Below are 23,920 nucleotides of genomic sequence, written 5' to 3' on the forward strand. Positions count from 1 at the left end.
TACACACAAGTGATCGAAGAATTATAAAAATATTAATAAAAGAAGGAACTTCCCAAACTAGTACATTATCAAGAAGTTTGAGAAAAGACAATTATAGAAGTGTAGTAAAGGAATAAACAGAAAAGGAACAAAAGAAACATAGAAAATCATAATGTGAAAGAAGAAGAGAACCAAAACCATATCTCAATTGATAAAAGAATCATGTAGCATTTGAGCCTTTATGGGCAAAAAGGCTTTCCTAACTTCTCTCTGTGGCTTGGAATTCTGAAATGCCTTAGCCTCCCTTCTTGTTTCTTCATATACCCATCACATAAAAGAGCCATTGAAAACCTATCCTCCACTACCCTATTCACATCATGAACAAAAACATCTGTCTCGCCTTCTTCTCTATTTCTTGCCATCATTCCTGCAGTATATATTGCACTCATCCTTCCTGGCGCGTCTTCATGATATCCAGTCGGAGCGTCGACCATAATCAAATCCCATTCTCTCTCATAAATCTCTTCTGGCATTCCCTTTAATGCAAGTTGACAAACAGAAGTTCTTGGATCACTTATTGATGTACATTCTTCTCCCTTCCCAACTTCCATTAAATCTTCTGCATATTTCACTTTACTATCATAAACAACATGGTAAGTTTCTAATAATGGAAATTTCTTCTTTATTTGTTCAATCCATAACTTGTCTTCTTCGAGAAACACGGTTCGCCCGCCATGATTCAATGTACTCCACATAAGACTGTCATGGCCTAAACCAAATACCAAAAAGTTGCAAGGAGACTTCTTTTCTAGTATTCTAGAGGTGACTGAAATTTCTTTAAGTGTTTGTTGTGGAGTAATACTTGAAGTTGAGTAATGGATTAGAGCTTCTGCAATTGTGGGTGAGATTTTGTTGCATGATTTTGAATAAGGTGGGCAAGTTGTTATTGATTTTTTCAATGATCGATCGTTTTGTGAACTATAAGACAGGCTCTGTTTAGAGTACCTTGATCTTAAGATGAATATGAGAAGAAAAGCTAGAGAAAACCCAAGAAGTAGATGTTTACGATTGACTTGGTAATGAGATTTCGACGGTCTCCTCATATTCTTTGATCTGTTTTGAGTCTTGTTTTATTGTTCAACCTATAAATGAAAAGGAATAGGAGATGGTGGAGAGAAGATTTGGTGCTCAAGGTGAATATATGTTAGTTTAGAGTGAGAGAGAGTGAGTATTGGAAACTTGAGAATGAAGAAGATAACAAATGTTGTTGGTTGCTGTTTTCTAATATATGCTTATTTTATGAATCTTGAAGTTGCAGCAATAGGGATTTAGATGGTTTGATGAGGACATGAGAACTAAAATGGTTTTTGTTGAAGTTTCTTAAATATACTCTTTTAAGTTGGTAGTTTGGTGGGAATGAAAATAGCTCTATTTCTTTTGACAGTGACTAAATACAGAAATATCATTTGAGTGGATTTTTTTTTTTTTTTTTTTTTTTGAGATAAACCAAAATTTCATAGAATGCAATCCAACACATTACATGGTTTAGAGAGTTTTGACTAGTACGACATGGATTTACTAAAGTAAATAACAACATGAAACTTACAAAAGTAAAGACAACATGAAGGGAAAGGAGTACAATATTACAAAAATAAAATAAATAGATGCTAGAGGTCAGAAATTAAAGATCATAAAGGTCACAAAGGAGACTCTAAAGGTCGTGAACGTTATTATACTAGTGAAGAAGAAAGAACTAAGTAGAGTTGCATGACGGTTGCATCAAGAACACCACCAACCATGGTGATCAAGAAGTTGATACTTCGTGTTTATTGTGACTTCAGATCTCGTAAGTTGGTGATCGAGAAATTGATACTCTGAGGCAAGTTCCTCTTAGTCTCTCTTAAAAAACCGCACAACCATGGCCATCATCTTTAAGCATAGAAGAACCCTTTTAGTGATGTGTTGATTAGCATGAAGAAACTTGATGCTAGAACCACACCTGATCATACCACAACCATCTCCACCTTCATCAAATGAACAAGTCTCGATCTCTTTCGTACTGTACAAACTTGATGCTAGAACCACAAAAACAGTTCCTGCAATTGTCTTAGCAATAATAGGTCCTCGATTAACACGATCCAAACCCATGGTGATCAATTTTCTCAAAGGGATTCTGAACAAAGGGAAGAAAATCAAAGCTATTTTCGAGAATTTGACAGTAAACAATAGATGAATCATCTCTTATCTCTTTTGTTTAACCCTCAAAATTTCTTCGAGTTAGGAACTCTAGAAATCAGATCTCAATAGTTTCAAGTAAGAAAAGCTTGTTAGGTGTGTTCTACTCCAACATGGTAATTCAAGCATCACCAGTGTCTCTCTCAATCTTCTTGTATTCTTGAATCATAATCTGGGGAAGAAAGACAAGGTAATGTACTCAGTAAGAACACATAGATATGTGTTCATAATAAACGGGTAACACATTACTGGTGTCTCCGCCTGAAAATAATTTGTCTCCGGTCATAATATAGGGGAAAAAAGACAACGTACAATAAATACTCGATAGAAACACAAAAATGGGTGTTTACAATAAATGGTAGTGTTGGAATCAGAGCTGATTTTGTTTAAGTCCAACGTTTGGGCGACAAAAATGAAAAATAATGTTGTTTGGATACAAGATGCCCCTCTTTGCATTTATTGTGATTCTTTGTCCACGACTCATGAGTATCCTAATTGGAATAGTCTTATAACTCAAAAGAAAGCTATTTCTCTTTTTTCAAAAGAGAATCAAAGATTCTTATTGTTCTTATATAATTCTCATGTATATGAATGCGTATCCATATTCAGTTTTTTCACGTAAGCAATCTTTTCATTTACCCTCAACATCTTTTAGAATCTGAATATATTAGGGGCATGCGTGAAATTGGATGTCATATAGGCCTTTTTTTTTCGGTGGCCAATACGTGGACAACCAATTTTTTTATATGGACAACTAGAAAAATTTTAAAAATTATATGGACAACAGTTTTTAAGGGGATATCACTCTATTATTTTTCTACTTGTCCTCTAAGAATTAAAGATTTTATTTAAAATCCTCCCTCTTTTCTTCCATAAACCCTAACTTCATTGTATTCCTTCTACATCGCCTACAAATTGTAAAGAGAAATTAGATAAACATTATTGATCATGACACCAAGAACAAAAGAACCCTAGAACCTTGAAACCAAAACTGATTTCATCAAAGAATAACAACAATAAAATCTAAAACTCAATTCATCAAACAATTAAAACCCGTTTTAGATTGGTCTTCATCATCCTCTTCATCAAGAAGAGTGAGAATTGAAGATTGGCTATTCTAGAGAATCAGACGATGATCCATTGAATACACAAATTTGTTTAAGAAAATAATAGATGATGAGATTTCTACTCTCCCAATAACAAACACCACATCACTCTCTTTAGAACTGTTCTCTCTCTAGAAACCTTCTCTCTCTACAAATATGATACCTTGTTCACTCTTATCCCAATTGAAACCGGTTATTAATATTAATAACCTAAAGATGCAACGGATTATGATCCTCCTCCTTCCATTAATATTAATAACCTCTAATGGTTTGATTGGTTGAAAGATCATTTACCTGTTCACTAAGACGAGATGTATTCTGCTTCTACATACTTCAACAATTAGGTTTTTCATTTCTAATTATTGTATTTGTTAAATGGTCCTCAGATCAATTAAAATGAATATTCAAATCTTTATAGAGTTGTCCCTTTCTTAAAAAATATCAACTAAATCAAACATAACACCGACCCGAAAATAGTTGTGCATATAAAAGAATTGGTTGTCCACGTATTGGCCACCTTTTTTTCAGTAGTGGATTTTGTGAACCAAAATCGGTTCTAACTCTCGTTTCTTTTTTACCGACTAATCTCCAATCGATCATTCTACAAACAGTTCTTCAAAATCAATCAATGTACTTAAGTGCACCATAATTAAAACTAACAGATTTCAACCAAAAATCAAAAGAAATACCAAAGAAGAACGCCCTCTTTTAGCCCATTAAAGAATCCTCAACTGATTAAAAGAAAATCAAGAAAACGATCATCGAGATTATTCACTTTTGATTCGTCTAGCGACGAGTTTAGAGAGAGAAAGAGAAGCTCGAGTGATTGTCTCAATTTCTAAGGCTTCAAAGATTTATTGCACGATAAATCAAACCTAGATGGAGGAATGAAGTTTGTGATTTTAAGATTCGGGCGATAGAGAACCGAAGAAAAAGAGGTTAATATGATCGGACTCTTTGAAATTGGTGCACTCAAGCCGGTTTTGGATCAAAATCGGTCGAGTCCTCTTATCTGAGTTGTTTTCTTTTTTCCTTTTTGTGTGAGGAGGCGCCGTTAATAGAAATGAGAGGCGCCGTTAACCTTCCCAACTCTCCCAAACCCTGAAAATCGTCTGCATCGCTCTCTCTCACTGTTGCCAGCAAAACTAGGGTTCTTGAAGAACTTTCAGTTCTTCTGCATGTAAGATTTCTAGGGCTTCAACTTTTCAATTTTGATCGTTTCGTATTATGTTTTACTTTTCGAAATTCCAATCTATGTTCTTCTTTGTATCAGATCTGAAATAAGAATAACCCCAATATCCGGTAGCAATGGCCCTGGTGAGTTTTGCTTGTTCTTCCTCTTATTCTTCTTTAGCTCTTTATTGATTGAATTGTATTTTGAATTCTAGTTCTTAATGAGGTATTTCTTTTTTGGATTTTGTTGTTTCTGGAAGATTGGACTTCAGATCTTCCCTAATTTTGTAGCTTATATTATTTGGTTGCTTGAAATCAAAGGCGCTAGGTTATTTGATCTTATGATCTTGCACTGTGTGTGTCGTCTATTTGTCCCCTAGATTTCTCTAGGGTTTGGTTTATTGGTGTTTTGGTATTGGCTACTTGTAGAGGGAGATTTTGTGATCCGAATATTATGTGAGGAATCCAGACTCCATGAATAGGCCAATTCAACTAAGTTACGAGTTCTCGTCAATCAGACGTTAAAGGCTTCTTGATGCAATTTACTTGTCTCAGAAAATAAATTGAACTTGATTTATAGCAATAGGAACTCTATTATCAGGTGAAAAGTAGTGATTTCATAGTGCAATAGCCCAAATTTTACTGTACATACTTAGAGTCCGATTAATATTTGGTTAGTTAACACTTCATCTTCCTCCATGGTAGTTATAATTTCCGATGATGTCAAATGTCCCTGATGTGCCACTTCAGTTGGGTCTCACACTTTCTTGACAAGAACTTCTAATGATAGTTAGGTCTCTCATTAATTGCACCGATTCCAATGTTTCTATGTTATAAAAAAAACAATTCAAAAGTAGGAGAGGGGTTTTTTTACTAATGAATCGATGTTCAAAATCATTTCAGTTGGAATCCCTTGCTCTTTCCTGGCGATTTCCCGCATTCACTCCTCTTGTTTTGAAACCTAGCGAGGGACTTCTACTTTCTCTCTCTTCCATTTCGCCTCGGAAGAAAAATCGTTCTTCAAGCAAACCCTAGCGAACTCTTCCTTCCACAGAGATTCAAGGAGTTTCAAGTTTCAACAAGATCGTAGATTCAATCTTGTCAATCCTTGAAGATCTGAACTCTTTCAGGTACAACATCTCTTCTGTGTTTCTTTTTCTAGTTGTTTTGATATCTGAATCTATTGATTCATTCATATTCTTGTTTTACTATAGATGAAAGAACTCAATTTGGTCTAAAAGTAGTTTTAGGTTTTGATTGATGTAGTTAGATCGGTTTTGTATCGTAAGAGGTTTAAATGAGTGTTGTGAAATGATTTCTTAGTTCTGATTTTGTTGTTATGATATTAGATAGGGCATTTTAATGCAGATTTAGAGAGTTAGGGAAAATGGCAAAGGTTGCAATGCGTGGAACTTATAGTTTAGGAGGAGGAGATGAGTTGAAAGTTCAAACTGGAATGCCTGTGAAAAGGAAGACGCCATCAGAACTGAGAGTAAGTTTCTGATGCTTTTCTTTAGTCACTCAATAACTTATTTTAATGTTCTTATATGCAAACAACTCCTGCTGCTAATTGCTAACTTAAAGGGTTTTTTCTATGACGGGCCAAAATAGCACGATTATGAGTGTTACGACGAATTTGATAGGGAAGTACAGTGGCAGAAAGAAGGAGAAATAATTAGCTCGTTATTTAGCCTGAATTAGTGAAATGTCAAATTTCATAAAATTGATTCAACAAGCTCTCGAAGGAATTTCGTGAAGGGCCCTATGAGAATTTAGAAGTCCGACGCTTTGAAAGAGCAAGGGATTCCAACTGAAATGATTTTGAACATCGATTCATTAGTAAAAAAACCCTCTCCTACTTTTGAATTGTTTTTTCTATAACATAGAAACATTGGAATCGGTGCAATTAGCGAGAGACCTAACTATCATTAGAAGTTCTTGTCAAGAAAGTGTGAGACCCAACTGAAGTGGAACGATTATTTTTTTTATGTACTATCTATGGATTTTTGGAAAATGTATATAAATTTTATGTGTAAGTGATGTAATAACTCAATAGGATGAATTTAGCACTTGCCCTCTTAATCTTGGTTCTCTATAATCTTATAATTATGTATTTGAAGGCATGGTTTGAAAATTAGGTAGATGCGTGCGTAGCTTTCGAGGCGTGTCTTAAATCCATATTGTCTATTTTCACATTAGGGAAGACAATAAAAATAAATGTATAGACATTGATTAAGTTTATGCAACAATAAGAAGTAGGGAAGTTGATATTTTTGTTGCTTGAACACTTAAGATTTTATGACACTTCTCTTTTCCGAAACAAACTGCCTTGAAGCAAAAATGCTTTTAAACATTCTTTGGCAGAGAGTAGCTCAAATGGTCAAGTGGTCACATGGATGCAACTTTTCCACTTGGATATGCTGAAATTCTTTACTTTTTAATTAGCTGTGAACTTAACCTTCAAATGTTTGCAATGTTGAATAGAAGTAGCTTAAAACAAGAAAGAACATTGTATATTATGTAATAAACTAGTAATTCTATTCGCAGAGAAGCACTATTGGGGCAGCTAATCTAGCTAGAATTTGGGCACTTAGTTTTTTTGTGTACTATTTGTCAACTACAACAGAAAATATGCTCAGTTGTCTTATTCTATTTTTAGAGGCTTTATATGTCTAACATGTTCAACACTGACTTACATAGAGTGAGAGCCCTTTACATCGTTTTTTCGTTTGACGTACATGACAGGGAGAACAATTGAAACGAAAGCATAGTGTAGAGATTGCAGGAGAACCTGCGTCAAATTTGCTTGGGTCTGAAAAGTAAGTATTCTTCTTTTTTTTCTTAGTGAATTTCATATTTATATCCTATTGAATTCCAATGTTACTTTTCTTAGGAACACCAATGGAATGACTCTTGGCCTTAAGAAACTGGAATCATCAAAAACCCCAAAATACATCGATACACGCATGGATGAAGTTTATCTTGTGAGAAAATCTAGCAACATGCTTAAAATGCTTTCTGGAAAAGCTAAGGTTTGTATTTCCCCCAGAAGTTAAATAAACTGTATTCACAAAACATGGTTAGGTTCATCTAAAGATTGATGATCTAATTTTTGTTTAAGTTATTTATTTTTCCTATTCTTATGTTGAAATGCATCTGATATTATTCATTATAAGCAGGAAAAATTTTCAAGCGGGCAGAATAATTTTCTAAAAAATCCCTCAGCTGGACCTGGTTTAGCTGCCAAGACTCTACCTCAACAATGGTATTCCTTTCTGATACGAATGCTATAACTTTCTGAAATTGTCGAGCTCAGTTTTTACTCAGCATTTTGACTCATTTTCTTTGTTTTCGATTCTCCGACTCTGCTAGTCGTGATGATTCAGCAAATTCATATGTGTCCGTCGAAGCAAGTACATTACAGGCCTGCCGAACAACTGACAAATGTACCCAGATTACCTTTCGCACTGTTGCTGAGCTTTCCCGGGGTAACGAGAAGTCATCTGGTCAGCACAATCTTGATATGGTAAAGTATAAAATGCTCAAATTAGTAATAAGACTGCTTAATGAATATCTCCATTTCAGTAATGTCGTTACATGATTTCAATAGAATGCAGTGTTGAAAGGACTGAATGTTCGTGAAGCCCCAAACACTTCCCAATCTGCTCTCGACTCTTTCGAAAAACGTAGTGATCTTCCATTTATATATTCAGGAGAATTTTCCTCCGAGTTCCAATCTCCTGGTCCTAAAACTCCTATTGATCTCACTCTGAAAAGTACAATGCGGTTGGTGTCTTCGTCCTCCATGAATTGGTAAGTGTAAAAGAATTTCTCAACTTCTCATGCTTCCATATCTTAACTTAACCTCAATCTGAAATTGAAGTTTGGCTGTATTTGGTCTTATTGAAGGCTTTAAATATGTAAAAATTGGGTATCTTTATAAACTGAGAAAAGACAGTGAAGACAAAACCATTAATAAGGTTCCCCACTCTTGACCTTGTGAGCAGCTGCAAGTGTCAACTTGAGAAAAAACAGCTCTCCACTTCCATAGAAACGGTTTTCTTCTTTGCCCTCAAAGAGCGAGGTGAGGTGCACTTTCTCGAGGCATAAAAAGAGTGCATACCGGTTTCAGATAAGAAAACTGACTGTGCACTTACATAGGAACAATTCACAACATTTTGTTTAAATTTGTTATACTAATATGAAGCCTCTGTCTAACGAACAAGAGTCTTGGGGATTTTCAAACTCTAGTATGTTCAGAAGTTTCTAGAGTTCGTAAGGTTGGAGCTGATACTATGTTAGGTCGACGTCGTATGACATGCTTAACAACTGGTTTAACAAGGCTTGGTGCATCGTTGTGGTTTACTTGTTTCCTTTACAAGAGTTGTTATAATTTGAGGATATTTATGGTCATAAAACTTCAGTTTCAAAGTTTGCCATTTTTATCTACTGATATTTGTTGAGGTCAGCGACGTCAGCCATTTAACTGCATCTTCTTTGCGATTAACAGGTGTTATAGGTTAACTGCCAGTAGTATGTTCTGTGCTACAGCCCAGTTGATGCCTCAATCTGGTTCCGCGAATAAGAGTTATTGTGACCAATTTGGATCCATCTCCACCAACGACGTATCATTTTCCAAAGCTCTACACTCATGGGTGTTTCCACAATCTTCCCTTCCACCTGTTGTCATATCTGCATTGAACTCGACTTCTTCCCAAGGAGGTCAGTTTGCTAAACCTATAATAGAATGTATATACATAACATACATATATCACACTAAGTGACCTCTATAACTTAACTGATGTTTCTATTGGCACTTAGCAGAAGTGGATTTCTTACAGAAACGGCGACTGGCTTGGGAGGATTCTTTCCGAAGTCTGTACTTCATGCTACGAAAGAGCATGTGCGATATCTTCTATGGTAATTTTTCTACATCGTATTTCAGTAAAATAGTGCTCGATTGACACATTTTTTTCATTGAGATCCTATTGGAGACAGGTCATCTGACTTTCACTTTCAGTCGAGATCTAGAGATGCCCATCCCAATAGAATGTAAATGTTGAATTGTCAGATGACCCTGTATCAAGAAATTTGTGTCAACCTGTCATTCTCCATATCAATATTTGACTGTGCAGCATATGTTCAAACTTTCAGATTTTCATCATAATACGCTAACTTTTTCCCTCCAAATCTAGTGTGTACTTCACAGTTTGTGGTGATGTTCACTGGTGGTTGTTTCTTGGGAAATAAAAAACGCTCTTGCAATGCTTATATATCTCAGTCAACAACAGGCTTACGGTCTTTGCTAAGAGAGCATGTAAGGCTTCTATCTTTTTCGTCGTATAACTGATGCTGCATCATCATTGTTATTTTTCTCTGATGTTTCTTTTTTCGTTGATAATGAACAAAATACTAGGACATTTGTTTCTCTATGCCTCTTTGCCATTCTGAAGTAGAACAAGCTACCATGGAAGATCTTGCCGAACTCTCGGAAATGGTGAAGCATAACCCTGGACAGGTTTATTTCTGCTTCTTACTCTTTTAAGTTTATCTGTTCTTATCCTTGTGGTTGATTCTCATTCCTGCCGGCTTGGGTAAGAGTATCGGAGAAGGAAACATCCCAAGTCGTGTACATCATCAGATCATCTAGCTTATTGGCACGATCGTTGAAGTCTTTCTAAGTCAACTTTTTTGTCAAGTAAATCACTTCGGCAGGATATTTCTTTAGTTTATGCATATAATTATTGCTGTCAAGACTGATGTAGTTCATCAAAGTGCAGACTCGTCGTGTGAACTCCATGTCTGACATGAATAACAATCCTCAATCTTTGCTGGCGTTTGCTGGAAAGAGGAGTGTACATGGACTGTATGATTTTTTGTTAAATTACAGGTAAGTACACATCACAAAATTCTGAATCTATACAGCTATGCTAATATCACTATCATACGATTTTATGACATTGACTGTAATGAGATTTGGACTGGATGTTAACTTCCTTTTATTTTGAATCTGTCAGGTCATTCTTGAGTTTGTTGAACGCTGTTGATGTTCCTGTGCTTTATTCACCTGTTCAATTCCAAAATGCATCTTTCTCTGCTCCAGAGGTGAGTATGGGTTGATTCACGACAAGACAATGCCATTTGCTGATTGTATTTTATCTTTTTCCATAGAGAATCTAATCGTTCTTTTAATCGAAAACAATTAGATTCTTAAAACGCAGTCGACTGTAGACTAAATAATGATGTATTAGTTTGTATGTATAATATATTTATCTTAACATCGGAAGCTAATAAGTTTTATATGGCCATCAAATAGAAGATTAATAAGAAATGCGGGGCCCCAAAAATATAAACTAAAGCCTTTTGAAATGTGGAGCATCAAAGATAGCTCCTTTGGCGACGTATATAAAAAGTGACTTGGTGAAGTGTTTACTGATCTTATACACTTTCCTAATCTTGGTAACAAATTCAAATTCATATTGGTTCCTATTATAGGTGAAGTGCCAAGAACTGAAGAAAGTTGATGCTGTTGTTTCCACTCTAAAAGGATCTTCTCCTAGAGACGGTCCGAGTGAGGACTCAGCCTTGGGAAGTTATTACAGCATTGAGATAAAGGGCGCAATTCTTCCTCCATGGACTATATGTGGGATATGTGCAGCCATGAGCTCCAAAGGAGTGGAATTTGAGGCCAGGTACTAGTAACTTTCTCTTACTAAAAATTTAACACCTCGTTTAAAGTCTTACATAATGTTCGAGTTCACAATGAACTTTTCTCTACTTAAAATCTTAAACATTACCTAGTTAACTCAAATAGTTTGTATTTACCCACTCATCATAGACTCCTAAATTCCTTTTTGGTAGATTAAGGCCAAAAGATCAAAATTGACGATTCAACTGAGTAGATCCTAGACCCAGAGTCCCTAGTTGTTACGTTTGAAACTTAGAGTATAATTGCTGGTATATATTTTTGGGTACATCATATCTATATATATGAAGTTAGGTCAAAGACCAATTTTTTTTTTTTGGGAAGACCAAATTTCATGTTGGTGTTTCATTAAAAAGACATGCCAATATATTTCTAGGGTTGGGCTCTTCTATGTATCCATGCCTGTACAACCCAAATGTATGTAAATTGCTCTTATTTAAGGTAATGATTAAGGAATAGATTTAAAGTCCTAGATCCTTTGAAATACCCAAATTGCAGGGCGGCTATGTTATGTTTGTGGTCATCCAACTCAAAACCAACTGGTAATGAGTGGAGAAGACCTAAACATTACATTCTAGGTTCTTAGATTTCTCCTCGGCTGATCCTGTACGAGTAGAGTTTCTAGTAACAACACACTCAAGCACACCGTTTTCACATTAAGCATAAAATCTCCAACTTGTTTTCTAAACCAGTTTGTCTTTTGGGTGTTATTGCAGTTTTACGGATGAACCTATTTCAATGGGCTTAAATGTTGCATTCGATACACTTTCTCAGAAGATCAATCCTGAATCAGAATCTGATAAAATCATGGATGAGAGTATTCATCCATTTGGTGTTTCAGAAGGTCTTATAGTGCCTAACTTGAAATCTTCATCACTAAAAAGTCTCAAGTATTCAAATGGTTTTTACACAGGTTCTCTTACTCCTATATAAACTTCTATCTATCTTCACCTTTTTGAGGCAAGAAGTGCTCTAACTAATGGCCTAATAAGATCACTTCTGTGTGTGTGAGGGAGAGAGAATGGACAGAATATACTCATGGTGGTTCTTGATGTACTAACTTATAATTGCTGTGTATCTTGTTGACAAATCTATTTGTGGAAGAAATGGTCTCCTTGAGCTTTTGAGGAAATGGGACTAAATGGGCGGAATATTGTATGATAATTAACTAATTTCTCCAACTTCAAGAAAACAAATGGGAAGAAAATAGAATGTCGTCGTTTGTTTTTAATTTTTTATTTACTGCCAAGCTTATTGTTTGTGCATCTTATATTGTTATGTATGGTCATCCCTAGTTCAACAAAAAAAAAAATGTATGGTCATCCCTTTGGAGAAATGACAAAATTGTGTGTAAAAAATTTGTTACCCCATAACCCCCTCCCACCACCACTTTTCAACACTGGTCGTCGGCGAATTGCTGTTGCTCTCTGATGTTTGTAGAAAGAGGAGGAAGAGAGTAAAAAAGGAAAAGCAAATGCATTAGATCTTCAACATTAGCACTCAAACAAAACAAAATCAATTTGGATTAACTAGTTTTTGACAAGTCTTTCGTATATTTTAATACTTCTATTACATGTACAGAAGAAAATTTTCATTAAGATTTAAGTATCCGCTTAAATAAGTACGAATAGTCGACTCTTTAGAGGAGAGTGAGTGGTGCGGTTGATGGCGGTGGTGGTGTGGTGGGAGTTTCAAAATTAATGACACATCTCAATATGAGAAACTCCACTCATTGCCCCATCTCAATTGTTACTTCTCTCTCTCCAAGGAGGAGCCTACTAGGCCGCCCTTCATTCCTGAATGGGTATAGAGCAGCTAAACATGTCCCCGAAAGACACCTACCCAACCCCTGCTAGGCTGCTAAATTAGACCTAAGTTCAGTAAGGGTTGGGTTAAGGCTAAGCCATTGAACGTCAGAGGATTGGGGTCAAACTCTTGAAGTTTGTTGATGAGGACATTCGACATGCCTCATAAGTGATCTGTCACGACTTCTTAACGTGGAGAAACTTATAGTGTTACGTTATAATAGAATGATATGTACAAACTCATACGCCAGTGGCCAAGTCCACAAGATAGGTCAAGAGGGTCTAACGATTTTCTATACTCATAAGAAGAGGTTTTAGGAACCCGACCAACCCGACATAGACTGACATAGTCCTACTAAATTTTGTAATCCACATTTTGAACCCAATGACTTATGGTGAATGAGTATGGCACGTGATATTTTATAACATATTGTTTTTTTTTTTTCCTGTGGTTTAAAATTAAAAATGATAAGTTGGAAGAACTTCCAAGCTTTGTTTATAAAATTGTTCAAAAGCTAGTCAGACTTTCTGGAACTATTATAGGTATCTAACATTTGTAATTTCCAGAATGCCCGAATTGTGCTTGATGATTTTCAAGTTGTACTTCATTCTCCGGATTCTATTGCTCCTGTTGGAGTCCTTCATCCCGTAGCTTTTCATTTGGAACATAAAACGTAGTCAATTTCTTTCAGTTGCAATAATGGAACAGATGATGCCTGGTCAGACGAAATGTGCTCCGTATATGAAGTCCAAGGAGATTCCGTACCAAAACATGAGACCAAGTGCCAACCTGAAAATTTACTTTCCGACCCCGAAGCAATTACAGTGGTTAAGCTTCAAATTTCAAAAACACAGCGGGATGACACGTTTTCCATAGGTTGTTGGATTGATAATTCTTGTGAAACTTCAGAAGGTAAATAGTTATCACCTTGTCGAAAATGGGATTTGAGTAGGGTAAAAACTTACTACTTTAAAACATCTTCTCAACTCAATCTCTCATCCCTGTTGCCAGCAGAACTAGGGCTTCTGCATGTAAGATTTCCATATACTATTTATATTTAGGGCTTCAATTTCTCAATTTGGATCCTTTCGGATTATGTTTTACTTATCGAAATTCCAATCTATGTTCTTCTTTGTATCAGATCTGACATAACAATATCCCCAATATCCGGTAGCAATGGCCCGGGTGAGTTTTGCTTGTTCTTCCTCTTGTTCTTCTTTAGCTCTTTATTGATTGAATTGTATTTTGAATTCTAGTTCTTAATGAGGTATTTCTTTTTGGATTTTGTTGTTTCTGGAAGATTGGACTTTAGATCTTCCCTAATTTTGTAGCTTATATTATTTGGTTGCTTGAAATCAAAGGCGCTAGGTTATTTGATCTTATGATCTTGCACTGTGTGTGTCGTCTATTTGTCGGTCTAGATTTCTCTACGGTTTAGTTTACTGGTGTTTTGGTATTGGCTACTTGTAGTCCAAAGAGAAACCCTAATCCATATAGTGCTTTCTATTCTTTTGATTCTTGCAGTAAAGCATAACTATATATATAACTAAATAAATAAATAAATAAAATGTTCAACTTTTTGAAGTAATGCCTTATAATGAGATAAACAATACATCTTATTGCAAGTCCCATTGTTAGTAATGGTATAAAGTATATAGCTGAGATGTTCATCTGATAAGAGAATTCGATCTCTAGGCTAGATAACATATTACTTCACAATTTAAATTTAACTAAATGCATTGGAAAGAACTGTCCGTGCCCCACAGGCACGGATTACACCCTCTTGTGTGTGTGTGTGTGTATATATATATATAAGAAAGAGAGGGAGAGAGAGAGAGAGAGATGCAACATTTGTGTTTACTTAAAACTAAAGAACACAAAAAACAATGAGAAGAGCTAAGCAAGAAAAAAAAGAAATGGTGAGTTAATGATTGCACAATAAAAAAATTCTTCTCCTTCCCTTTTAGGCTTACTTCCATGAGAGGTGAGTAGTTACTAAATTTGGAGACAACTCACTTGACCTAGTCTTTCATGTTCTTAATGCTTCTTGTTCGTGTCCTTTTTATGCAATGTGTTAGTAAGTTGCTAAAAGAGCAACAAGAAATGTAGAGCTTGTCTTTTCATTCCATGTCGTCAAGGTGACCAAAGAGTTCCTGCCAATGGGTTGAGGCATCTTCTGGAGTTCTGAAAGACCAGATGTGGGTCTTTGCTTTCTCACGGGTTTGTAGAATTTCCTGTCATTAGAAAAGTCGAAACTTTATTACTTCACAAGACTAGATAAGTAATAACAGCTGAAAAACAATGGCGCTTAATCTATCATAAGAGTTATAAACAAGAAAAGGAAAACGATATGAAAGGGAAAGAGATTAAAGTGGTTATAGTTTTTTTCTGGAGCCCGAATCAGCAATATGGTTCTCATCCAAATGATAGACTGCCTCCAGGGTCCAACCTTTTGGTTCTGGTTTTCAGTCTCCCCTAGTCTTCTAATAAGCCTCCCACATACCCTAAACTCGAAAACAGATCAGCTTATCGTTTCTAACCTCACCAAGTCCGTGTCAGCATCCTTCAGAGTCACAGAGATGTCGCATCCATCAGACTAAATGCTTTTCTATTCTTGTTGCAATTTTATTATCTTCAAATTTAAGCTTAAAAAGAGTTCAATCAATGGGCAACTTGAAAAACAACTATCACAGTATGAAGTTCTTGACCCCGTAGAAAGGATCGAACTTCTTCTAAGAATTCAATTGTGATATTTCAAACTCTAAAAGGCTACAAAGACAAGAGAATAGTAAACTGAGTTGGTGTTTGATTTTTAATCATCTGAATTCTGAATATAATTTGTGTGTTGTTGGGTTGCTCGTTTTTATCATTCTAACGGAGTTAGATATTAAAACAAGTTTTAGAGAGGGAAAGTTGGGTGTGAGTTCTTCAGGGCGACTCCGTGAGATATTGTTTTATTGTCTTTGATTCTTAAACGCTTGATCTCCAAAATTTGAAGGTTTGATATCTTCTTGCTCAACTTATGCTCTTCAACTTATTGTATATTTTCATATAAATTTTCAATTTGAAGATTCCAAGTTTTAGTTTTTCAACTTTCTCTCTCTCTAGGATTTATTGTAAAACTTGAAATAGGTTTGTGAATCTATCTAGGTTTTGATTTAAAGATTCAAACCAGACAAATGTTACTTTTAAAACTAAAAAATTCCAAATAGGGTTAGGGTTTATTTTAGTTTCTCTCTATTCCTGAATAGTTTAGTTTCATCGAAATCAGGTTTATTAGTATTGAGTTTATCTTCACTGAAATTAGGTTTATGAGTAAATTCTAAACCCTAACTCTAAGGTCTTGAATACTGAAATTAGGTTCAAAGATAATCAATGAAAATTTTATTTATGTCCTTTTTTTTTTGGTTTCTCAAATTAACTCTTGTTGTATTATATTTCACATATTCTTTTATTTCAGTTGGAACCAAATCGGAAAAATGATATACTTGTGCTTATGTAGATAACTAGATATACGGCAAAAGAGAGGTCGCTCTGCACTCGATAATCTATGGGAAAAATTTGTTAGAAAATTCGAAACTTTAAGCAAAGAGTTTGCACCGGCTAACTTGAAATCTTGGTTCCGCCCCTGTCCTTCTGCTACTCTCTGGTTCGGAGAAAGAGAGAGAGAGAAAGAGGTTTGGAGAGAGGAGGAAGAAATGGATCAAAAGGGAGAAGAAGGAAGCGAAGCAGCTCGCCCTAAACTATCGTGCATGAAATGTTTCGATGCTCTCGGATTTTGCTACTGTAAGTACCGCCACCTCTGCTCAAGAAAATTTTCTTCAGAATTGTTTTCATTCTTATCTTTGGATGAAGCCTTACTACCTTTTATGAAGGTATTAGCCTAATGAATATGATTTTTAACTTAAACCCTAAAATAATGTTGGATCCCCTGGTCAAAATTGTGAATTTGATATGATATGTAACTAATTAAATTTTTGACGGAATCTTTTGCAATTGATGGAATTTAGACTTGTTTAGTGAAAGGGGAAAGGTTTTGATCCTTGAACTGTTCTGGCTCATTGAGTGCAGAAAATATGGCAATTTTGTGCTGAAGGAATGAAAAAGTTTTCTTAAAGGGTTTACTGGTCTTATAAGTAAGTTTTCTTATGGTGTTAGTGTAGTATGTTGACACTTGACAATGTGGTATCTAGTAGGTCATGGTAGAAAAACAATGGTAAGACCATATGAGGTGAATGAGAATGTTCTTAATATAGTGAACCGTAATTTGTCTGTTCAATCAGATGATTGTTTAGTCTCTTACTTAGGTTCTTGATTTATTCGAATTCTCTCAAGACTTGGTTTTTGATTTTGTTGTCTCCTCTGAAATCTATGAGACCCTATAGAAGTGATGAACTTGAAGAAGACTTGTGACTACTCAATTATGGTTTCTTTTCTTATATTTCCGTCGACGTTTCACAAATTAAAGTTCAAGCTTTTTAGCTAAGAGTTCTTGTTTTTACTCTTTATTTCTTAGCAAATTAGTAGTATGTCGTATCAAGTTGTGACTTTTTCGTTGGAACCTCTGGTTTATATTTGTTGCGTGGTATTTGAACTTCATATTTTCGTCTAGTTGCTAGTTGTTCAAGTTCTCTACTTCGTTTACAATTTTTCATGATGTTGCCAGATTAAGAGTGTTTTTCTGTCTGCAGCTCCTGTTTACCAGATGCAGCAATATTACAGGCTTGGAGCTCTTGACAATTGTTCTGAGAAGTGGAGTGCTCTCTTTGATTGTTTAAATCTGAAAACAAAACGCCATGCTGAGGCAGAGGTTGGTTTGTAACCGCATTTTCTTGTTTTGCTGACAATTGTGTTTCTTGTTTCCGAAAATCTTAGTAAATCGTAAAAATAAAATTATTCTCAACATGGCATCAATTGTACTCCGAAGCCACTAAAAGCGTACCCATTGTTAGTAACGATCGTGTAAAATGATTGTCAGTGCGGCTACTGTTGGGTGGTTACTGAGTTACTCAAAACATTTTATATTTCTGTGCTTATGAACTTTTCATTCTTTGCGATAGACTTCGACATTAGGTTAATCCTATATACTTTGTTCGTGAGTTACTAATAAAGACTTCTCAAATGTTAAATAATAGTATCACACTCTTTCTTTCCAAGTAAGACAAGTCGTAACTACACTGAAACTTATTGCATTCAGTTATTGCTTAATCAGTTTGTCCCGCCAAATCCTCTATGAATATCACAAAAAATACCGATTGTGGTTCTTGTATTCAAATGGATGAGTGTGTTAGGTGGGGCGAAAGTTATTATCTGGGAAACTTAGAATATAATGACTAATGTTTTCTGTTTCAGTTAGTGGGTGCCCCAAAAAAGTCGAATTTCGTTTGAAGTTAGATAGTAATTAACGTGACAGCTCTTAGTATACGATATGATGGTTCCTTTCGTGGCTCTGGGATCTATTTTGTTTTTAGGTACTTGAAAAATTATCTAATCTGGTTCCTTCAACGTAGGTGGTGTTTATTTTTTGGAAGGTCTGAGTCTTAGTTTTTTTCATACGTAAATTACTTGTATAGTTTGAGTTCTATAGGCATTTATTTCTCTAGTAAAATCAGATCTTAAATTTCAAATTTAGACTTGTTTTTATAGCTGAAAACACATGCATTGGATACAAAAACTTGTTTTAATATCTAACTCCGTTAGAATGATAAAAATGAGCAACCCAACAACACACAAATTATATTCAGAATTCAGATGATTAAAAATCAAACACCAACTTAGTTTACTGTTCTCTTGTCTTTGTAGCCTTTTAGAGTTTGAAATATCACAATTGAATTCTTAGAAGAAGTTCGATCCTTTCTACGGGGTCAAGAACTTCATACTGTGATAGTTGTTTTTCAAGTTGCCCATTGATTGAACTCTTTTTAAGCTTAAATTTGAAGATAATAAAATTGCAACAAGAATAGAAAAGCATTTAGTCTGATGGATGCGACATCTCTGTGACTCTGAAGGATGCTGACACGGACTTGGTGAGGTTAGAAACGATAAGCTGATCTGTTTTCGAGTTTAGGGTATGTGGGAGGCTTATTAGAAGACTAGGGGAGACTGAAAACCAGAACCAAAAGGTTGGACCCTGGAGGCAGTCTATCATTTGGATGAGAACCATATTGCTGATTCGGGCTCCAGAAAAAAACTATAACCACTTTAATCTCTTTCCCTTTCATATCGTTTTCCTTTTCTTGTTTATAACTCTTATGATAGATTAAGCGCCATTGTTTTTCAGCTGTTATTACTTATCTAGTCTTGTGAAGTAATAAAGTTTCGACTTTTCTAATGACAGGAAATTCTACAAACCCGTGAGAAAGCAAAGACCCACATCTGGTCTTTCAGAACTCCAGAAGATGCCTCAACCCATTGGCAGGAACTCTTTGGTCACCTTGACGACATGGAATGAAAAGACAAGCTCTACATTTCTTGTTGCTCTTTTAGCAACTTACTAACACATTGCATAAAAAGGACACGAACAAGAAGCATTAAGAACATGAAAGACTAGGTCAAGTGAGTTGTCTCCAAATTTAGTAACTACTCACCTCTCATGGAAGTAAGCCTAAAAGGGAAGGAGAAGAATTTTTTTTATTGTGCAATCATTAACTCACCATTTCTTTTTTTTTCTTGCTTAGCTCTTCTCATTGTTTTTTGTGTTCTTTAGTTTTAAGTAAACACAAATGTTGCATCTCTCTCTCTCTCTCTCTCTCCCTCTCTTTCTTATATATATATATACACACACACACACACAAGAGGGTGTAATCCGTGCCTGTGGGGCACGGACAGTTCTTTCCAATGCATTTAGTTAAATTTAAATTGTGAAGTAATATGTTATCTAGCCTAGAGATCGAATTCTCTTATCAGATGAACATCTCAGCTATATACTTTATACCATTACTAACAATGGGACTTGCAATAAGATGTATTGTTTATCTCATTATAAGGCATTACTTCAAAAAGATGAACATTTTATTTATTTAGTTATATATATAGTTATGCTTTACTGCAAGAATCAAAAGAATAGAAAGCACTATACGGATTAGGGTTTCTCTTTGGACTAATCACCTTATAAAGAATATATTGGAAATCCCAATTCTTTATTTTTAATTTGTTAATTAGGGTTACATATTCTTTATAAAGATTAGGGTTTCTCTTTGGACTAATCACCTTATAAAGATTTTGTGATCCGAATATTATGTGAGGAAGCAAGATTCCATGAAAACGCCAATTCAACTAAGTAGGATGTCTCCTCAATCAGACGTTAGAGGCTTCTCAATGCAATTTACTTGTCTCAGAAAATAAATTGAACTTGATTTATCGCAATAGGGACTTTATTATCATAGTTGAAAAGTAGTGATTTCATAGTGCAATAGCCCAAATTTTACTATACATACAGAGTCGGATTGATATTTCATATTTGGTTTGTTAACTCTCACTTCCAATAGTCTAAGATGCCTACTGCAGTAGTTTGAGATACTTACCACCGAGTAATTGCTTTTGAAGTATTCATAAAAACAATTATATGCATGGCGTAGCCAAATTTGAGTGCTCGGAGGTATATCAATTATCAGCCATAGAAGCAAGGGCTTCCATGCAATTTTTGGAAGTAGCAATGTGTGCATAGTGCTTGTAGTTCTCCACATTTGGGAGGCAGATTCTTATAAGCAAAATGCGCACACACACACACACACACACACACACACACACTCATATATATATATATAGGTAGCCTGAGACCTGATATATTATCATGGAAAGATCATGTGTTTTAAAACTTTGCATCTAACAAACGTAAAAGCCTTGTGAGGGGCTATTGTAGTAGTTTTCGTGCATTACATATTTGAATCGATTTTGGGGGGTTCATACTTTTTGGGACGATATCAGTGTTCCTACTGGGGTCATTGTTTACTTGAGGAATGGTCGTGGTGACTTTGTTTGATCTATAGGTCTTGCATGCTACAAATGGCAATAAAAATGCGCATAAGGTGCTCATTGCCGCCGAGTACAGTGGTGTCAAAGTTGAGCTCGTTCAGAACTTCGAGATGGGTGTTTCCAATAAGACTCCTGAGTTTCTTAAGATGAATCCTATGGGCAAGGTACTTTTCTACTCTATTAAGTTTTGTTATCTATCTCTCTTACTTCAATTATTTGTTTTATCTGAAAATCCTTTATATCCTTCGTAGGTTCCTGTTCTGGAAACACCTGAGGGTCCCGTATTTGAGAGTAATGCAATTGCACATTATGGTAGGACAAGTTTTCAGTGTTTTTTCATCCTTAATGATTATTTTGGTACCTATTGAGTTTTCTTTTATTTGTGGCAGTTACTCGCTTGAAGGAAAACAATCCTCTCTATGGGTCATCAACCATTGAATATGTAAGAAGAATGTTAAAAACTATCTGGATAACCCTAAAATAAGTTTGATATTTGAACTTCATATTTTATTCCCTCCTAATTTGCTAGTGAACAGTAAAAGTGTGTATGTTTCAGGATAAATTATGATATTTTCTCATTTTGGTGTTGGTTCTTCTTTTGTACAGGGTCACATTGAACAGTGGATTGATTTTTCAGCATTGATGTCAATCAATATTTCACGTTGGTATTATCCGAGAGTTGGTTATGCCGTATACCTTCCTCCTGTAAGTTAATGTTATTCCTTCAGTCTACTCGCCCCCCTCCCCCTCCTCTCTCTCTCTCTCTCTTAAATCTGATGTGTTTCTCTGTTGTTCAATTGATTTAAGGCTGAAGAAGCTGCAATTCCTGCCCTTAAAAGAGCTCTTGTAGCTTTGAATAGCCACCTATCCACCAATACACCTTGTTGGCCATTCAGTGACTCTTGCTGACATTATCATGGTTACCAACTTGACAACGGGGTTTAGCCGGGTCATGACCAAGAGCTTCACCTCAGAGTTCCCACATGTTGAGAGATACTTCTGGACAATTGTTAATCAACCAAATTTCAAGAAGGTATTGGGTGAAATTAAGCAGGCAGATACTGTTCAACCCATTCAGTCTGTCAAGAAACCTGCTGCTGCTAAGGAGGCATCAAAACCCAAGCCGAAGGATGCACCAAAGAAAGAAGTCAAGGAGGCTCCTAAGCCTAAAGAAGTTGATGTGGAAGAGGAAGAGGCACCAAAGCCCAAAGCTAAGAATCCTCTTGATCTCTTGCCACCAAGCAAGATGGTATTGGATGACTGGAAGAGGCTATACTCAAACACTAAAACCAACTTCCGTGAGGTTGCAATTAAAGGTAATATAATCCTTCGTTCTTAGCACTTTTACACCTGCAAATACCTGTCAGGATCCTGTCTGAGGTGGTGTTTCTTGTTTTTACAAATTTAGATATGAAATCTGATTCTAGTTAAAAATCGACTAGAGTCAAATTCCAAAATGTTTGTTTTCTCTAATTCTCACAAGGGTCTGAATAACTGACTGGCTGATTTTGGCTCAACTGAAGTCAGACTGAACTTAATCTGAATGCAGAGGCCGTTCTTCAAAATAAACGACCACAATCCATGGTCGATAGGAAGAATCTATTTTTTGAAAATTATTATTTGAGACTTGCCTATTTTTAGTAAGATGGATTTTATGCATAAATCTGTTGATCTTGAGGTCTTATACTTAATGATCCAAAGTCTATCTATCTTATAAACTCCTATATGAATTTTACGTTTGCAGGATTTTGGGATATGTATGATGCAGAAGGATATTCTCTATGGTTCTGCGAGTACAAATACAATGAAGAGAACACCGTTTCTTTCGTTACCATGAACAAGGTTGGTGGTTTCCTGCAGAGAATGGACTTGGCCCGTAAGTATGCATTTGGAAAGATGCTTGTGATTGGCACTAACCCACCATACAAGGTAAAGGGATTGTGGCTCTTCCGTGGACAAGAAATTCCTCAGTTTGTGATTGACGAGTGCTACGACATGGAACTATACAACTGGACCTAGGTCGATCTTTCAGACGAAGTCCAAAAGGAACGTGTTAACCAAATGATTGAAGATCAAGAGCCTTTTGAAGGAGAAGCCTTGTTGGACGCTAAATGCTTCAAATGATTTATCATCTTTCGGCTTCCTCTAGTTAAGTCTTGTTTCTAATTTTGAAACCGTAGAGTTCACTTGTTTGTCAGACTTCAATTGAGTTTGTTTAAATTGAGTGGATCGGGTTTTTGCTTTTTTCTCCACCCTCTCTCCATCCACTCCATGCCTTCATCTATCTCTCTAAGTTCTGTCAAAAGGGAAGGCCCCTTCGTTGGAGTACTTCGTGTGGATACGTGGGTATTAAAAGAAGCAATTCCTAGGTCTACTGAACCAGGGTTCTAGAAAAGGGGTCATCCGTTAGCCCATTATGGGGTTTTTGTCGCGGCCACGTCATCAATTTTAAAGTTATAATGGAGGTCAGTCGAAAAATACAAGAAAAATTCCAGCGTTTAAGTGTAGGAAAATCAAAATTTTCTAGGATTCTCCCAGACGAAAGTCGCCGACTGGCTCTTTGCTGACAACACCTGCCAGAATTTCCTTTTCCCTTATGTATTCTCATCTTTTTTTCTCTGTTCTTCCTTTTCCTCGGCTGGAACACAAAGGAGAGAAGAAAATAGAGAGGGAGAAAAGAGAGATAGAGTGAGGGAAGCGAGGAAGGAGAACGGTGTTGAAGACCGAAGTTGGTGGTGGAGCGAAGTTGGTGGTGGAGGTGTCCCTACTACTGGAGTTGATTGTGGTGGTGGTGGGAGGGTAAGAAGGATGAAGAAGAAACTAGAAGAATGTTAAGGATATGTATGTGTGTGTTGGGGGGAAACAAACCCAATTTTTTTTTCCGTTCAAAATTTTGTACTTCAAAAAATTTCTAAGCTTTTCAGAAGCAATGGCGGACTAT

General features: G+C 35.9%; 3 protein-coding genes and 1 pseudogene across 8 annotated transcripts; 3 read left to right on the top strand and 1 right to left on the bottom strand.

Annotated features, from left to right (window-relative positions):
* Nucleotides 1-10: 10 nt before the first annotated feature.
* On the bottom strand, nt 11-1,210 carry LOC147551810 (glucuronoxylan 4-O-methyltransferase 1-like). Its single transcript, XM_086670280.1, has one exon. The coding sequence runs from the start codon at nt 1,080-1,082 to the stop codon at nt 219-221; it is 864 nt and encodes a 287-aa protein (XP_086526406.1). The 5' UTR covers nt 1,083-1,210; the 3' UTR covers nt 11-218.
* Nucleotides 1,211-3,805: 2,595 nt separating this feature from the next.
* Nucleotides 3,806-12,430, top strand: LOC147551811 (uncharacterized). 2 transcript variants are annotated; one of them, XM_086670277.1, is made up of 17 exons: nt 3,806-4,500; nt 4,594-4,637; nt 5,397-5,623; nt 5,862-5,985; nt 7,239-7,312; nt 7,387-7,525; nt 7,673-7,758; nt 7,866-8,019; nt 8,104-8,306; nt 9,004-9,215; nt 9,318-9,413; nt 9,689-9,810; nt 9,910-10,011; nt 10,274-10,383; nt 10,511-10,598; nt 10,989-11,185; nt 11,916-12,430. In XM_086670277.1, exons 4-17 carry the CDS (start codon nt 5,881-5,883, stop codon nt 12,130-12,132), a joined length of 1,905 nt encoding a protein of 634 aa, XP_086526403.1. In that variant the 5' UTR covers nt 3,806-4,500; nt 4,594-4,637; nt 5,397-5,623; nt 5,862-5,880; the 3' UTR covers nt 12,133-12,430. The 2 variants fall into 2 exon arrangements, with proteins under 2 accessions (XP_086526403.1, XP_086526402.1); XM_086670276.1 differs by having other exon boundaries at nt 3,836-4,500; nt 5,843-5,985.
* Nucleotides 12,431-13,861: 1,431 nt separating this feature from the next.
* LOC147551812 (elongation factor 1-gamma 2-like) lies at nt 13,862-23,231 on the top strand (annotated as a pseudogene). Its single transcript, XR_015238000.1, has 8 exons — nt 13,862-13,917; nt 14,147-14,190; nt 20,994-21,143; nt 21,231-21,291; nt 21,369-21,421; nt 21,586-21,684; nt 21,787-22,295; nt 22,724-23,231. The product of XR_015238000.1 is annotated as an elongation factor 1-gamma 2-like (transcript).
* On the top strand, nt 14,144-23,231 carry LOC147551813 (uncharacterized). 4 transcript variants are annotated; one of them, XR_015238002.1, is made up of 10 exons: nt 14,144-14,190; nt 16,508-16,791; nt 17,697-17,815; nt 19,343-19,560; nt 20,994-21,143; nt 21,231-21,291; nt 21,369-21,421; nt 21,586-21,684; nt 21,787-22,295; nt 22,724-23,231. XR_015238002.1 is itself a non-coding variant. In XM_086670281.1 (4 exons), exons 2-4 carry the CDS (start codon nt 16,704-16,706, stop codon nt 19,454-19,456), a joined length of 321 nt encoding a protein of 106 aa, XP_086526407.1. In that variant the 5' UTR covers nt 14,144-14,190; nt 16,508-16,703; the 3' UTR covers nt 19,457-20,006. The 4 variants fall into 4 exon arrangements, 2 of the variants coding, with proteins under 2 accessions (XP_086526407.1, XP_086526408.1); XR_015238003.1 differs by lacking the exon at nt 14,144-14,190 and adding an exon at nt 15,900-16,003; XM_086670281.1 differs by lacking the exons at nt 20,994-21,143; nt 21,231-21,291; nt 21,369-21,421; ... (1 more) ...; nt 21,787-22,295; nt 22,724-23,231 and having other exon boundaries at nt 19,343-20,006.
* Nucleotides 23,232-23,920: the final 689 nt, after the last annotated feature.

Source organism: Eschscholzia californica, unplaced genomic scaffold (assembly GCF_041429995.1).
Source record: "Eschscholzia californica isolate CP2 unplaced genomic scaffold, dmEscCali1.0.p SCAF_3, whole genome shotgun sequence".
NCBI lineage: Eukaryota > Viridiplantae > Streptophyta > Magnoliopsida > Ranunculales > Papaveraceae > Eschscholzia > Eschscholzia californica.